Source organism: Branchiostoma belcheri, unplaced genomic scaffold (genome assembly GCF_001625305.1).
Source record: "Branchiostoma belcheri isolate BF01 breed outbred unplaced genomic scaffold, Haploidv18h27 scaffold25, whole genome shotgun sequence".
In the NCBI taxonomy this organism is placed as follows: Eukaryota; Metazoa; Chordata; class Leptocardii; order Amphioxiformes; family Branchiostomatidae; genus Branchiostoma; species Branchiostoma belcheri.
In genome coordinates, this window is record NW_017803854.1 from 910,745 (window position 1) to 927,809 (window position 17,065).

A 17,065-nucleotide genomic window follows, 5' to 3' on the forward strand; every position below is an offset into this window, starting at 1 on the left:
TCAAGATATATTTTTTGCACTTTTTGCAGGTTACATTGAACCAGATATAGGCAATATGGAGCATACAAAAACCTTGTCATAGGAATCATATATGGTTACTTTCAATTTTTACAGCAATATTAATTTTTTTAATTGAAAATCCACATCCATCTACATTTGTATATGAACCCCGTAACGGGGTTCATATACAAATGTAGATGGATGTGGATTTAAAATACGGCATGCAGCTGCAGGTAGACATCAGAAATACCTGCACAACCAGTCAGAATTGCCCCGAGGAGGGTGAGAGGGGTCACCAAAATGTCAGCAGAATAAAACTCTTGGTTGTGGAAAAAATGTCTCTGACTTATCAACCTTACGGAACTATTCACAGATGGTGGTGTCTGATGTGTATTTATTTGTTTTTCATATTATCTGTTTATCCTAGGGTACCCGTTACCTGCTACTGATGGTTGATCCAGACGCTCCGTCAGCTAAAAACCCTGTCATGAGATACTGGCTGCACTGGGTGGTCACTCAGATCCAGGTAAAGCTGAAAACTGTTGTATTAACTTGTATATGATAGAGTAACTCACTTATCTGCAGTCTGTTTGCAATGAAGTCTTGAACCGGTGCAAATGCCAAGTGAGTAGAGTGTCCACCTTGCATTCCATGGGTTGTGAGTTCGATCCCGAGTCAGACCAAAGACTTTAAAAATTGTACATACTGCTTTCTCTGCTTGGCATCAGCATTGGGAAAAGAGTATGGGAGTTAAACACACACCACTACCACTAGCCCCCTGCTGTAGTGATGACTGTGTCCTAAGGCTATTGAGCCAGAGATGGGTAGCCCTATTCACCCACCTGGTGTGGGAAGGACCTTTACTAATTAAGTCTTGAAGATTTGTGAGTGACACCAATAGCAAGGACATCCCTAAAATGTTGAGAATGAGGCTTCAGAAGTACTTGCTGGAGGTTATTTTTTTTCTTTTTGTTCTCATATGAAGAGTTGAAACCATTAGGTGGTTGAACCACCTTTTTTAAACCAACACTGTTGTCTTTTCTACAGGGTGAAGATTTGAAGCGAGGTATAGAGAGTCAAGACTGGGGTTCCATTGGAAGGACCTTGATGAGTATGTATATATATGTGTACTTGTGGTAGCATTAATTGAACAGGTCTTTAAGTAGTTTTTCTGCATACTTACACCAGTGCAGTACCATTAACAAGATGCCAGGGGCCCAAAATCAAATCATTTTGAGGTCTCTACAAGACCTACCCTCCTACCAAGTTCCATGACAATCCATTTGTAATTAATGTAAAGCTTCTTGAGTTAATTGTGCTAACCACATTCATACATACATACATACATACATACATAAACACAAATGCTACCAAAAACATCTTTAGTGCACATTACCTAATGGATTTCATGCTGGTACAATGTTCTGCCCACATGCTCTCTGGTGCCTTATTCAGACTTGAATGGAGACAATGTGAACATTTAACAACCTGGGGGTCAAGGTTGTGATCTTAACAGTATGTTCTGACGACGTGCTCCCCAGGTGCCTTATTCAGATTTGAATGGGGACAATGTGAACATTTAACAACATGGGGGGTCAAGGTGGTGATCTTTTCTGTCTCAAACTTTTGTGTGTAGGCAGTTGTGTAGGTGGAGGATGGCCACTGTAATTGAGTATGGCATGTCATAGGGTGCAGTTTCAGTCCTTTTTCTGTGTAGGTGGTAACCACTCATTTTTCCTTTTCAGTGCTTGTCAATACATCAAGCCTCATCATATACTAAAGTACTCCTTTCATATACATGTGTATTGCTAGTGTGAAGTGCCTAACTTTACCATGATTCAGCTTTACATATGTTTTTTTTTACCTTCTACTTTATATAATGTCGAGTCACACATTATTGTCACTCTGAGGCAGAATGCATATGAGTAAAGAAGCTATTTTTTGTCCACAACCAAGTGTTTTATTCACAGCCAACATTTACCTGACTGTCACCTTCCTCATCAGAGCAAGGCTTACTGGTTCTCATTGCACTGCAGCACAGGTGTCGCTGTTATAGATGTTACAGAGTGAACATTTGGGAATGCATTTATAGCAGCGACACCTGTGCTGCAGTGCAACGTGAACCAGTCAGAATTGCCCTGAGGAAGGTGACAAGAGGTCAGCTGTTAATAAAACACTTGGTTGTGAAAAAAAGAGCTTCTTTTCTCAGTGACTTACCAACCTGATGAAACTGTTGACGGAAGAATGCCTGTGATTCCTGATGTTTTCTCCCCACCTGGGTCAAAACCTTACAGCCTACGCGCCCCCCACCCCACCCCCGGGATCAGGCAGCCGTCGCTACCAGTTTTTCCTCTTTGAGGAGCCGCCCACACATCCCATAATACTCACCCCGGAGCAGCAGAAACACCGTGGCAAGTTTGACCTTAAGGCCTTCCTGAAGGACATGAAATTCGGGGACCCCGAGGCGGCAACGTACTTTGTGACAGAGAACGCTGGAGATCGAGATGAACTCTAATGTTAGATTTTAGCAAGATGTACATGTATAACAACAATTTTTACTACATGTAGTAACAAAATAAATGTGTACCATGGTGTGTTAAGCCAACAATAGGCTTGCTGAAATACTATTTTCAGAGCTCGGGAAAACTTTTAGCTATAATGGAATGAAAATGTCTTGTTATATGTTAAAACATCCACCGGTTAAGAAATTACAAATCCCATGTAACTGGTTTATATCTTTCTTGTAAAGTGCATTCTTCTTTTTCCAGCCTAGGAAACAAGGAGCTACTGCTAGATATTGACTTGTGTGGCATTTCATCCTGTCTTTATGTGTTACATATCTGCCATTCCACATTGTGCTTTTTAGTTTGGATGGTCAAAAGTTTATACACCTGCTACAGGGTCTGTCTGGGTTCTCCCACTGGTGGTGGGGTAAAATACCAGTATGGTCCTTCTGCTGATCACAATCTTTCTCCTTCCATAGATGTCTTCAAAGGTGTTTAGTGAGCTGAAACTGATTTATTTAGAGTGTTTTTTTTCTTTCCCGCTCTTTTCAGTAAGCAGGTTCAGGGGCAAGGTCATGGTGCAAAGGTCATGATGCAGCTAGGGTCATGGTGCAAAGGTGATGGTTGCAAGGTCAAGTACTGATGGTGCCTTTTGATTTGATATTCAGCCAGCATCAGGTGACCTGGAAGAGCAGAAATTGAACACACTGTATTCAAAAGATATGCATACTGTAAACCTTTCAGTACTAGTATCTTTTGAAAATATAGGCGTTATGGATTTATTATGTACATGTACTAGTTTCATAAATAAACTTGCTATGGTTAGAAGCTATTGTATGGTGTATATTTCTATGCTTTGACAAACTTGAATGAATAAATGCCTCACATGAAGCCCTGAACAACTTAGTTCTTTTACAATTCCTTTTGATTTTTTTTCTCGTTTGGACTCAATCATAGTTTGTGAATATTGAACAAATGATTGTATCATACATGTAGTCATTACTTATTACTGTACATTCACTAACAAAACAAGGAACTACCGGTAAGATACAATGACTTTCACACAAACAACACAAACCTCAACATCTCCATTAAAAAAAAACAATGATCTTCAAGTTGGAAAAGGAGATGCAACAGGGTAACAAGGTACTGTTGTCAACAGATCATAGAATCACTGGGATGACAGAGATACACTTATCAGGTTTGTAGTCCACCCTGATGGTCTTCCTACTCTTTGTTGCTAGGTTACAACCCCCCAACGCCACCCAAAGGCTCCGGGCCACATCGCTACCAGTTCTTCCTCTTCCAGCTGCAACCAGGCCAGGACGTGACCTTGAAGAACGATGATCGTGGGAAGTTTGACCTTCAGGGATTCACTGCCAATCTCAAAGGCCCGGTGGCTTCTACTCAATTTAAAGCCGAAAAGCCGGAGTAAAGTGTGTCTGATTTGCATGGATCTGGCTGATTAAAAAGCCATGGAAAATAGTTATCCGTGGAAATACATGTAGACGAAAAAGAACACATTGAAAAGTCCAAAAACTGTTGACACAAAGCATTAGAACTAATAGTTACTTTTAAAGTTAACTTATGATATTTATCCATTTAAGAAACAGATTCCTGCTCAAAGTGTTGAAACATTGAAAACTTTTTAGGTGATTTTAGCAAATCCGGTCATTAATATTGTTTTTCTGAATTCCAGACAGTCTAGATATGGGTACAAAACAAAGTCGTATTCTCCTATCTTTTCTTCCTCTTATTTGAGAGACAGGATCCTGCCTATAGTGTTGACATATCAAAAACTTTTTAGGTGATTTTAGCAAATCTGGTTTTTGTTTTTTCCGAATTCCAGACAGTTTAGATATGGGTACAAAACAAAGTCACATAAGTCTCCTATTTTTTTCTCCCTCCCATTCCCAAAGGCCAGCTCAGTAAGGCAGGCCAATCTAATTACCTCTTTGATGTGCAGCGAAAATGACTGGAAAATCGTTAGCCCGTCGGTCTTGTTTTCTGCGTCATTAGTTTGGGGCCCAGCGGACATTATTAGACGGTGAACCTGGCCTGGATGACGTCAGCTCTGCCCGTGATTTCATTATCCACATCTCTAATGTATTTTGCTGGGCCCTTCTGCCTAAAATAGTAGCACTAATGCCGCTACTAATCAGGACTTTGGGCCAATTTTTGTGTTTTTCTGACGTCGCAAATTTCAGGAAAATTCTACTGGGAATGTTTTTCCTGGCAGGTTTCATTACGTTCATGTCTGGATGTATAGATTTTTGTCCTTGAAAAGATTATTAAGGAATGGACAGAATTTTGGCCAAATATGGTTTGAAACATAGCATTGATCAGTAACCGGTATGTTTAGTTGTTATTTGGGCTGGGCCTTTTATTAAATCTTACTGCCTGAAGAAAAAAATGGAAATCCAAACTTTGAAACTTTTTAGAAATGTGACATGGCAGTGTTGCTTTTCAGTGCATTTGCCGGACTTTGATGAAGAAGTTGTGTATATATTTTAATGGAAAGATTAAGAAATTGTTATAATATATACACTGTACTTCTATTATATTTCAGAACTCTTGTAACATGTGCCTATATGTGTCTAGCTCGACCTTTGTGCAATGGAATATACATAATATACAGACTAACAAAGGAGCTTAGTTGAAGTCCGACACCCACCTGTTTTTGTGTGAAGACAGAAATTTGCCTCTTGGGCTATAGTTTCCTCCTGAATTTTATCTAGCCTCCTGTGCAGATCCTTTCTGGTGGGCGGCATTTGTGTCCATCAGCACAAAACCAAAGGGGGATTGTTGTACGGTATTGGCCACCAGACTGACTAGAAAAGGCCTACAGAGGAGTCTACATTTCACCCACCCACCTACATGTATTCAAATGTAAGATGATTTGATGCTCTGTACATGTACTGCTGCTATGAGATTGTCCAGTTAAACTGGTGAATAATTTTTTTGTGCAATAAAAGGAAGGCAATACCACAGACATGCCATGTTCTGTTTTTTTGTGTGGCCCTCCATTAACAGATCCAGGTGAAACATAAGGAGTCAAGTGTCTTTCTCAAAGACTTAACACTTGGGCTTGCCAGGGGCATAAGAGATTCGAACCTAGAACCCTCAGATTCTAATGAGTCAGAGACCATAATCACTAGACCATCTTGCAACCATGATTTTGAATGTGTGTTTTTCTAAAGTTTGATAACGTGTGATGGCAAAGGTTGCTGGCATGTACATTGTACCTGTAGATCTGTAAAACTTTTCACCGCTGTTCGTAAAATCTCCAAGCAGATCCAACAGTGTCAAGACCGTATGCACTGGCCAGAGGAGTGACCATTAGCACCCTGATGGATAAATGGTCACTCCTCTGGCCAATGGGTTACTGTCTTGAGTGACCGTAGGATCTGTTTGGTGATTCTACAAACAGCAGTGGAAAGTTTTACGGATGTGTGGGGTCTCTGTCAGTCTTTGTCTCAGCTGTCCATCCGCACTTCCACCTTGTCCCCCCAACGACCAGGGGGTCAAGGGACAAGGTAGGTAGGTAGGTAGGAGTCTTTGTTGCTGTAAGAAAGCCTTAGGTCCTTGAAGTGGGTGGAGTAGTATTGTCGCAGCTACTCCCTGCAGCTATGACTTAAGTGTTCAACACAGATCCCAGGATGACTCATAATTGGCACATCTGTTGACAATGAGTGACAGAACACAGTAACGTTACACTTGACCTACAACAGCCATGCTGATGAGTCACAACAACACAGACATAGGCAGGCCTCGAAATTTACTGTTCTTCCCATTGTCCTAGCCTCCATCAGGCCTTTCTACGGGTATACGGATCGTAGAATTCGGCAAAAAAGAGAATCAAATTGGCCAAGGGAGTCCGGCCGCGGGGAGGTAGTTTCGTTCCTGGCATAGTCAAACCCCAAGGCAGCCAAACTCCCCTGGCAAATATTCTCCTATATAGCCAGCGTAGTTAGTCTGGTAGAGACTACCATTGTCCCAGCACTGTCCCAAAAATAAATTTCAATTGTCCCGAAGTGAGGATAAACTGTCCCAACCCAGTTTTTTTTTTGGAAGTAGTGTATGACTTCAACATGAAGTCAACTTTATTTTGCTCATGTTCACTCCCAGGCGCACTTAAATTGCAGAGTAGACAGGAAATTCAGGGGGATTTTTCTGGATCCAAAAGCTGGGACGTGTACCTGATAAAGAAAAGAAGGGCTGACATTCTGGTGTTGATTATTTTTCTATTGCCCCAAAAAATGTCCTAAAGTATCTTTTTAGTTGTCCCAGCCTAAATTTTAGTGGTTAGAGTGGCCATTGCACCACCTTTAATTTCGAGCCCAGATAGGAGGCTGTGGTCGTACTTGACTGAAGAATTTTTGACAGGTCTGTCGCATTGCAAGACAAATGTCATGACATATGAGTAAGAACACTCAAACCTTGAAGGTCATGATCACATACCAAGGACATAACAAGAGAATATATCGCGAAGCCAGACTTTATTTTAGTCTGGAAAAGTTGAGACAGCCTCTCGAGGAAGTGACTGTGGTCGCCTGTGACAATATTCAGTGGGTGTTGAGACAAAAACGTAAAGATTACTAGTGGGTGGTGGGGGTGAGAATATGTTTGCACAAAAATATAACGAAAGCGATTTTTCGATTGTCGACACTTGTGACAAGTCTTACTACTACAAAAGTAACAGCCCAAGTGGATGATCTTCTTTGGATTGACTTTTGCTATTAAACCTTCGGTCTACAAACAAACAAAAACACCTGAAGTTATTTGGAGGACTTTACTTTTCAAGGAGCTTCCAGACTTTTATGTTCAGGTGTAGCATAAGGTATAGTCAAAAGACGTTGTAGGCTATGACTGAGGTTGTACGATATTTAAAGTGGCAATTAATTTAAGGGGGGAGCAAGGGGCATGAAAATGTTTTTGACGGGGTAGGGGATATTTTCGGGGGGGGGGAGGAAACATGCATGTAAATAGCCTGACTCCAAAGACGAGCCCTCCCCTTAAGTGAATATCGTACAGTCCCTATTAAAACAGTCGATAGTTTTACGTTAGGTTGTTAACCTCCTATCTTGTTGGTGACTCATGGAACGTGGGTTGACCAGACAAACACGGGTGTAAGGGGGGCACGTGTGGGCCAACTTTAAATGTCAGAGGTCACGCAGTGGGCCAACTGGAAATGTCAGGGCGTGTGAGGTCACGGTGGTCACAGAACAAATGTCAGAGGTCACGCTCCAGACCGTCAGGTGTGCAGGTATGTCAGGGTCAAGGTCGGGTCGGGAAATCTCCAAGCAGGTGTTGGGAAGGACGATCCCACGGATTTTCGGCTGCCCGATTATTTTCTAACGCGTTGGCAGGGTTGTGTGATAGAAAAATGGGAGAACCGACTAGTATGTAGAAATTCAAGATGTCCAAGGGTTAGGTGTAGCAAGTCGTTCGGTGTAATGTAGCCAGCTGCCGCCGCGCCGCGTGCCTGCCGAAAGCTGGTGTGTTACGCAGAAGGGCGGTTATACCGGCTATACCGATACAGAAATTTAAAAAACAAAAACGATCACGATCTCCCCCAACATCTGCTTGGAGATTTGCGGAGAGGACGAAAGAGGCAGACGTCTGGCGGCAAAAGCTTTAAGGTTAAAACTGGCCATCTAGAGAGAGTCCTCAGTCGCCTTGGGTGGCGAACTCTCTGGCAAATGGATACTGCCTGGCCAATTTGATACTGTCTTTGCAGCCACAAAAATCACAAAAGATCTGCTTTAATAGATATTAGAGTTTTGTCTGACCGTCTTTGCCACACATAATCGCCTGTTACATTTTCCCAGCTGTCCGTTTCGATTTCTTCAAGGAGGTTTGAAATAACGCCTTGGTTTCTGTCAGAAACTGCCCCTCAAAGCTTTGACTCAAAACGTCCTAATGCTCAAAACTAGGTGAAATGTCAGGAAACTTCGCTTCCGAACGTCTGGAGACAAACCACGTGTGTGCGGATTTACGACGTTTTCCCTTGAACTTGAGAAGTTCGATCTGCGGTCCCACCTGTGTCCAGACTTAAGTCTAGTGAACTTGACATTCCCCCTCCCACGGTCGGCCCAAGGCGCAGGTCATTAGCCTTGTTTGTTTAGCCGGTTACCATGGCGACGCGAGGTCCTGTCGTGCTTTCCCGTTTTCGTCAGCGAGTCGGGAGATTTGGAAAATGCGGCGGTTTCACACGAAAGACGAAACTAGTGCTGGATTAGAAGGAGACCCAAACTCTTTGAGGAGAAGTCAAGGACCGGAAGAAAGAAATCACACCAAGGATTAGTACTTTCTCCAAGAAGTTTGTGTTTTTGGTAGCATTTGCGTGTATGTATGTGCGTACGTATACTTGTGTTTGTTTCTTGTTTAGCACGATGCTTCAAAGAAATATATTATGGATGTATCCTAATGATGTTCGATACGTGGGTAGGTCTCGACGAGACCTCAAAATGATACGATTCTTGGCTCCCTTTGGCGGCTTGTTATTATCTCCACCAGACTCCGTTGGAGACTGAATAAATACATGTAGTAGAAATCGAACTAAAAGGGGATATAATTGGCCGGAGGAGTTTGCCGGCCATAGAAGCTTAGACTAGCTTGTTATGGTACTTCAGCGGAAATGTGTTGAACCAGCAGAATGCCTGAGACCCAAGCTACCGTGAGAGGACAGATCACGAACCACAAGAAAGACATGACACCAAGGCCTTGTTATCATTGAAATCTACGTCATATACCCTCAGGGACATCCGTGCAGTCACAATAGACTTCACGGAGAATTCTATTTTCGCGTCCCAGTTCCATGAAAGATGAAAACCCGATATAATTGCCTCTAAGGCTTCCGCAGCCAAAAATATATGGCCATGGGCGGCATCAAATTTCTAAATGTAGGACACTTCCTTATGTCGTCATAGCGCAGCAATTATTGAAACTGTAGTATTTTTTCACCACATGTTTTTACATTTGTGTTTTTTTTTTACATTTGCGGGCCAAGCTCCCCGGAGAAAGCGGACCTGAGTGAGTGAGTGAGTGAGTGAGTGAGTAAGTGAGTGAGTGAGTGAGTGAGTGAGTGAGTGAGTGAGTGAGTGAGTGAGTGAGTGAGTGTTTGAGTGAGTGAGCGTTTGAGTGAGTGAGTGAGTGAGTGAGTGAGCAAGTGAGTGTGTGAATGAGTGAGTGAGTGAGTGAGTGAGTGAGTGAATGAGTGCTTACAAGTGGTTTTTCACAAGACAGTACGTAACAGCTAAGTGGACACAAATTAGCATAAACGTCCCGTTCCTAATACGAGAAGTTTGATTTTATCAAACGATACACATTTATTTTAAGATGGATCCCTCCTCTCGGCGACGATAATCTAGTTTAGAGCGACCGTACGTGACTTTTTCCTTGCATGAGTAACAATCGGAACCGCGAAGTCGCTTCCAAGATATTTGGCAACAAACATGTTGCTATGTAGCCTCATCACGGTTAAGAAATGGGTACAAGGGAAAAATTACACATTACGAACATATAAAAGTGACACTGATAATTAAGGCGACACACGGACATGTGTAATCAGGAGGAGAAACATTTTCCACGAAGCCTTATGTGTCTGCCGGATACTGGGATAGACCCGCGGCTAGCCTAATCTCCAAGCAGATCCTAGTGTGGCAAAAACCAGTATCAAATTGGTCAGGCAGTATCTAGTCGCCAGAGAGGGTCCAAACCTTGGGTGGCGTATAGGGCCCTATAGGGCGACTGGATACTGCCTGGCCAATTTGATACTGTCTTTTCCCACCCTAGGATCTGCTTGGAGATTAGGCTAGCCGGTCGATCCCAGCTGATTGTTCGAGTTGTATACTGCCGATCGTCTCTCTCGGAGTTGAGTCTTGTAGAATTGGCTTAAACATTTTATAACGACAGCCAGGCTTGTTTTACCGGGCTTACATTGGGTAATTGAGTATCCGTAAGTTGTTTAGGTTACCTAATAGGTACTGTCACAACATCGAAGACCTGAAACATCCCCTAAACAGTACCATGTTTGCGTCTGTAAACCGATACTTCTGCACCTAGCCTAGCCTAGCGTCTACCAGACTTCGGGAGGAGGATGGAAAGAGTAGAAATCGGCCAAATAGAGAGATAGCATGCCAGGGGAGTTGGTCGGCTGGGAGAGAACGTTCTCTCTCAGCAGACCAATTCCCCCGGCATGCTATCTCTCTATTTGGCCGATTTCTACTCTTTCTACTCTTTCCAGCCGCCTCGCGAAGCCTGGTAGAGGCTACACCTAGCCTGATGTATAGTCACGCGTCACGTCAGTTTTAGATGACTGCTTTAGAGTACGCATTAATGGTAAAACGACGGGGAAAATTGCGGCATACTAGTAAATGAAATGTCAAGGTACAAAAACAAGTTGATGATGCACCCAGGGAGCAAATATTTTGACTTTATGGTGATTTCCGTATTATATTTGTCCTACATAGTACATGTATGTCCTATTTCAAAACAGCTCTCCAAGGATCATACCTTACATAACCTTTGCTTATTTTCTTTGTGACCTGAGATGACCGGACCCTATGTTGCGGATTTAAAAACAAACTGTTGAATTTTAAGGATATACTAAAAGTGACGAGGTGTTTGTTGCCACTCATAAAACACAAACACATTTCGATTTTTTTTTGTTAACTTTTATTTTTGTCACCCCACTAATGTTTGTTGTTGGCATCCCACTAATATGTTTCTTATTATTGCTATGTTTTCCTGCATTATTATTAGATTGATTGATCAGTTTCAGATTAACAAATGTAACATGCGATATCGATGCCATCAAGAACGACATAAAGTTATGTATACACAGTACGTAGTTCTCTCACACAATATCTTAAATAATATTCCTACCTACCTAGTCCCATGACCGACACTGGTCGTCGGGGGGACAAGGCAGACTTTGCAGCAGAAGTGTAGCCAGGTCTTCCTATTTATTGCAAATTCCTGCCCGAAGGCTAATTGCAAATAACAAGGATAAAAGAACATAGAAACAGAGTATAAAATAACTTCAAAATCCACATAACAAAAGGTGATTGTCTAAAACTATAGCTATGTCCAAAACTATTATTGGTTTGTCCCCTCCATGCATACTCCCTAGAAGCGCTATTAAAGTTGTCAGTGCATGCACAACTGGCTTCACGTGGGTGTATAAGCTTAAGCCAGGACTGAAATAAACGACAGAAATCGGCAAACAAAAGGAGGATAGTTTGACTGATCTGCTCCCCTGGCAAATTATTCACCCTTCTCTGGCAAATCTGTGCTATTTAGTCAACCCCGAGAGATTATCACAGAGTATTTACAGCTCTACATTTTGATCAGATCGCTCTCACGTCGAATTTAATTCTCAGTGAGCACACACGCAAATCTGCACGTCGTTTCCAAACGAAGCCATGGCTATTCTCTGTTGGAAGTAGAGGTTTGGGTTGTTTTTAGGCTTTTTTGACGGGCTTTCTTTTTTGCACCGATAAAAAGGCCAAAAAAACACGCCAAAAATTCGCCAAAACCCAAACCTCTGCTTGGAGAGTAAGTTTAACGATGACCTTGGCAAGTGGCAAGATGGCGTCTGGTAGTGATTTATATTGTCTTGTCTTCTGAGATTTATATTGTTCATAATCATGAAAGTATTGTAAGAATATTCAAACAGAAATGCGTATGTCGGAATATGTGGGGGGGGGGAGGACCTCAGCTACCGAATGTACGGAACTGCTCAACAACGAAACATATAAGTCGTACGGGGTATTGTTAGCCTAGTATAGTATAGTACCCTTGTATGTTCCTTATGTATGTATGTATGTCTAAGTCAAGTAGTATATCTTTTGTCTCCACTATTCTACATAAGGCTGTTATGTGTCTGTTATATCTTGACCTGTACCTAGCCCGTCGTGGCATGAATGTACAATAAAGGCATTTCATTATGTCATTGTTAAGCATCAGTGTTACAGTGTTATATCAGTGTTACAGATTATGTAAAAAGACGTAAATGGATCAATTGCAACTACTCATACTGCACAACACTACTGTTCCTCTTTTTTTCCACTTCTATATAACATGTTGAACATACCAAATATGGTAGTGCTTACCTTTTGGCCTCTCCCTGTTTCCCCTTAGGCTAGACTCTATCTTTGGTAGTAGTAGTAGTACTAGTACGAGTAGTTAAACAATCGACCACATTGAATAAACCTAATGCCCGCCCGAGGTGGCGTCCCACCTCTTGTGTTTTCTATTGTGTGGTTTTCAGGCATGTCCGGCCGGAGAGGGTAGGACACACCGCACCCCGATACGTCACGATACGGCCGGGAGCGGAGGGCGGGACCCTCAGGGCTCTCTGAGGATAATGTCCTGAGAAAAAGTGGGTGTGTGTATTCTCCAAGCAGAGGTAGTAGTAGTAGTAGTAGTAAGCCTTTATTTAAACTCGAAAGCTTGTTCGGTACATACATATGACCGCTTTTCAACAAGGTCGAGGGTGAGGGCGGGGTCACGGATTACAAATCAAACCAAAATATAATACGAAATCAAACCAAAATACAAATCAAAATATAATACAAAAATAAATAGTAAATCATCAGTCCGTTATCAGTCCAAGATCATATTTCTAAATGTTCCCAATGACTGGGCTGCTCGTACATGTGGAGGCAAGGAGGTTGTGGGGGAATGATCGTTAGCTTTTTATATATGGCCGTTTTTTTTTGTCGCTAATCCCATCCGTCGGTGACCAGCGACCTTCTCTGGCTAATGCCATAGATACTGCCTGGCCAATGACATTGGCCACAAAAAGACAGTATCACATTATGTGATACTGTCTTTTTGCTACTGAAAGGGATCTGCTTCGAGATTTAATAGGGCGTGTAATCTTCAAGCAGTTCCTAGGGTGGCAAAATGCAGTGTTCGTGTTTTTAGGCATTTTATCTGGCCTTTTTTTTTTGTATGCTTTTTCTTGCACACACGTACACCCCCCTAATCTCCAAGCAGATCCTAGGGTGACACATGACAGTATCAAATTGGCCGGGCAGTATCCATTCGACAGAGGTAGAAAGGGTCCATACGCCACCCTTGAATGGCAAATGGATACTGCCTGGCCAATTTGATACTGTCTTTTGCCACCGTAGGATCTGCTTGGAGATAACGTGTGTATATACTCTTGTATCTGTGTAAGAGTTCTATCTCTAATCTCCAAGCAGATCTTTTGGTGACTGTAGAACATGATCAAATTGGCAAGGCATGCAAGAAAGTCCTGGCATGCCACCGATCTTGTGCCCTTGGGAAAGGCACTTACGCGTTTACGACTTTCCCCACTTCACTCAGGTGAAAATGAGCATTGCCATGGCCTTGTACATGTGTCCTTGGGAAAGGCACTTAAACACATCTTTCCTCACTTCAATTCACTCAGGTGAGAATGAGTATTGTATTGTCCCCTGTGTTGATGGCGGCATAAGAAATAAGTTAAAAAAACTTTGAGTGTGCCGTCATTAATTTACATGTCATTAATAAAAAAAAAAACGCCGGAGTCTAAACCTGTGCTGGAAGAGTACAAGTCCAGGGCCATAGAAGCTCCAATTTGCGACCCACGGGTCGCAAATTGGAGCTTCTATGGCCCTGGATCTTCTCTGGTATACTATCCCTTTATGTCGGCCAATTTCTACTATTTTTCCAGCGATCCGCGGAGCCTGGTAGAGGCTACAAGTCGACTATCCACGCAAAGTATTACGTGCTGTGGCTATTTAAAGAATCCCCCCCCCCCCAGCCTATCAGCACATATGTTTCACTTCCACCCCGTCCGACTTGGCAGCCCACAAATCTCGCGCCAGTAACCATGGCAACGCCGTAACAACACGGGGAAGGAAGTCGCAGTTTGTCGCCCTGTCCCCGACCCCGCCGCTGAATCACGGGCTATTTTCTGTCCTGTTGGCGAACTGCAGTGTCAAAAGGAAACAGCTGCTAACGTCATGGACAACGTCGTTTCTCTGTCATGTCTGTGTGTCCCCATCGGGTGGGGTACTCTCCAAGCAGATACTACGGTGGCAAGACAGCATTGGTGGCTAATACTAATAGACATGGCCTATTTGCGGAGAGGATGTAGGACTCATGAGCTATAATACATGTAGGTTTGGTAACCAGGCTATAATAGACATACGTACACTCTTCGTGGTACAAAGCCATAAACACCACTTTGTCTTGCCACCGTAAGATCTGCTTGGAGATTAGGGGTGGGGCATTATCCAAGCAGAAGTTGGTGGGTGAAGATTGACCTTTCCTATATCATGCCCCGTTTTTTCTGTCGCTACTCCCACTACTACCGGGGGATATTGGAATCTTCCCCACCAACCTCTGATTGGAGAGTAGGGTGGGGTAAGTAAGATTTGAGACAAGTATACAAACAATTATGTCCTCTTTTCTGTCGTTTAAAAGTGCACTGAACCCCATCTCATAATAAGCCATCCTAACCCCATGTAATAGACTCTTTGTCCTCAGTTTTTATCTTTGTCTTATCTCAATTTATTCCATGTAGTTATTTGATTGACATTCTATGTATACTTTACTTTACTTTGGATTAAGGAGGGCCTAGTATAAGATATACACACTTTTCCCTCCTTTTGCACCTGCTTTCTTATCTATTGTTCATTGTATTAATTACTTTCTTGTTGTGCAAATAAAACAAAATAAAATACAATTTAACAAATCTGCAAGCAGATGTTAGGACGCACAATCTCAGTTGCGTGACAGACATTTCGTTACAAAAGTCCAAACAACCTATGTGTGCACAACAAACCGTTTGGTTCAGTAATCTACTACTTAGCGACAGGTCTGTACGCAAACGTTTACGTTAAGTATATGGACAGATCCGTTTGACGACTTTATAAACCTAAACAGATTTGTTGTGAAATTATATAATACGTTGTCTAGGAGTTGCTGAACCTACAAAAGAATGGATTTTTCTGTTTATCTAAAGCTAAGGTATGCGCAACCCCTCAAACTTGTGACGTAACGTTGTATTTACCTAACGATTTTCTTGTAGAAAAGATCGAAGAGAAAAAACAAAACATGTTGTGATGATTGACCAAATAAAAGGTTTGAAATGTCCTAGACACAACCACTGATTGATGTATGCAAGATATCAAGTGACGTTTACTGAGTTTTATACATCAACCGGTTGGAAAGATTGGCTGATTCACTGTATCACTATGACTATACAGACATCTTCAACATTAACTATAAACTGTGCCATTGTGAGAAATGAGATTGTTTAGTACAAGGAGAGAGGATCTAGTCAACAGCCATATCACGGTTTAATCGTTTGTCAGCTAGTTAGTTAGTTTGCAGGATTTTAGGCAACGTACTTGTTACTAGTATACTATACGAATGACGCTGCCTTTTGTTCTATGAGTTCAGTGTTTATACTGTGATATCATATAGCCTAGACGCTATTCTGTAACTGGCCCGGACTTGTTATATTTTATTGCCCCTGTCTGTATAAGCAAAGCGGGATGACAAAGCCTGCTTGGTACAACCTGTGGATTTAGTTTTAGCTGGACTGAGCTAGTAACATTCACATAAGCCTGACATCAAGACGAACGACAGTGAGTTGAACCGAAGATCGGCCCAAACTGGAACTGGAGTAAGTCCTACCCGGCCGAAACAACTCTACTCTAGTCTTCTCTACCCTACTCTACTCTAGTCTACTCTACTTTACTCTACTCTAGTAATCAGATGAAAACAAACAATCTGTGATGTAGCCTGCGTAGCAGGCTTATAGAACTGGGGGTTTGGTGGTCTTCGGCTGTTTTCTGATTAGCCCAGGTAATTCAACCAGGCCGGCTATGTTGTTATATACAATCAGAAAATAGCACATAAAAGCTCCCAAAGACCATGAAGACCCCCAAAACCCCCAGTTTTTGGCATGATATGGAGGCTACTGTGATGCCTGTGTAACGAAAATTCCCGTTGCCCTGCCATGAGTGTAAAGGGGCTAGGGCCCACGTGTATTTAATACCACAAGTATATTGTGACAATGTCCTTGAAGTTGATCGCTAGGGGATGGCCGCCATTTTGTTACCCTCTCGAAGGCAAGGTCAGTCAGAAAGAACTTGACGACACAACATTATTGTCCAATGACAACGTAAAGGTATATGATGGTCGTAAACGAATTTTTAGTGCTGTTGCGGCAACCTTTACTTAAAACAAACCTATATGACTGATTAGGAAAGCTTTCAATTGATTGTTTGGCCCCGTTTCCCGCCATAGTAAATCGACTTGACTCCTGACACAGTTCAGAGTCAGACGGGATCGTGTTTTGTTTGTTCCGACCAAACTGATCCCGTGACAGAAGTCGTCCAAAGGTCGGCTGCAGAGTGCCGCGCCTAGAACACGGGCCTGCATGCCCATTTTTGTAAGGCGTAATCAGGCTTTTTTAGTCTTCGTAGGCAGCCTCCCAAAAAAATCAACGTAATGGGTACATGTACATTAGCCGGAAATCGCAAAGCCGTAATAATTCGTAATCGGCGGCGAGAATTTTGCGTGATTCGTAA

At 42.4% G+C, this 17,065-nt stretch overlaps 1 protein-coding gene across 2 annotated transcripts in view; it reads left to right on the forward strand.

Moving 5' to 3' along the window:
- LOC109471527 (phosphatidylethanolamine-binding protein 4-like) overlaps positions 1-4,304 on the forward strand; it is a 5,198-nt gene extending 894 nt beyond the window's left edge. The window contains exons 2-4 of one of the 2 annotated variants that reach the window (XM_019770871.1): positions 428-526; positions 1,048-1,111; positions 2,295-2,852. In XM_019770871.1, coding sequence (XP_019626430.1) covers positions 428-526; positions 1,048-1,111; positions 2,295-2,515 — 384 coding nt within the window. In that variant the 3' untranslated portion in view covers positions 2,516-2,852. Of the gene's footprint in view, positions 1-427; positions 527-1,047; positions 1,112-2,294; positions 2,853-3,748 lie in introns of those variants that run through there. The other variant, XM_019770873.1, reaches the window with a different exon arrangement.
- The last annotated feature ends 12,761 nt before the right edge of the window (positions 4,305-17,065 follow it).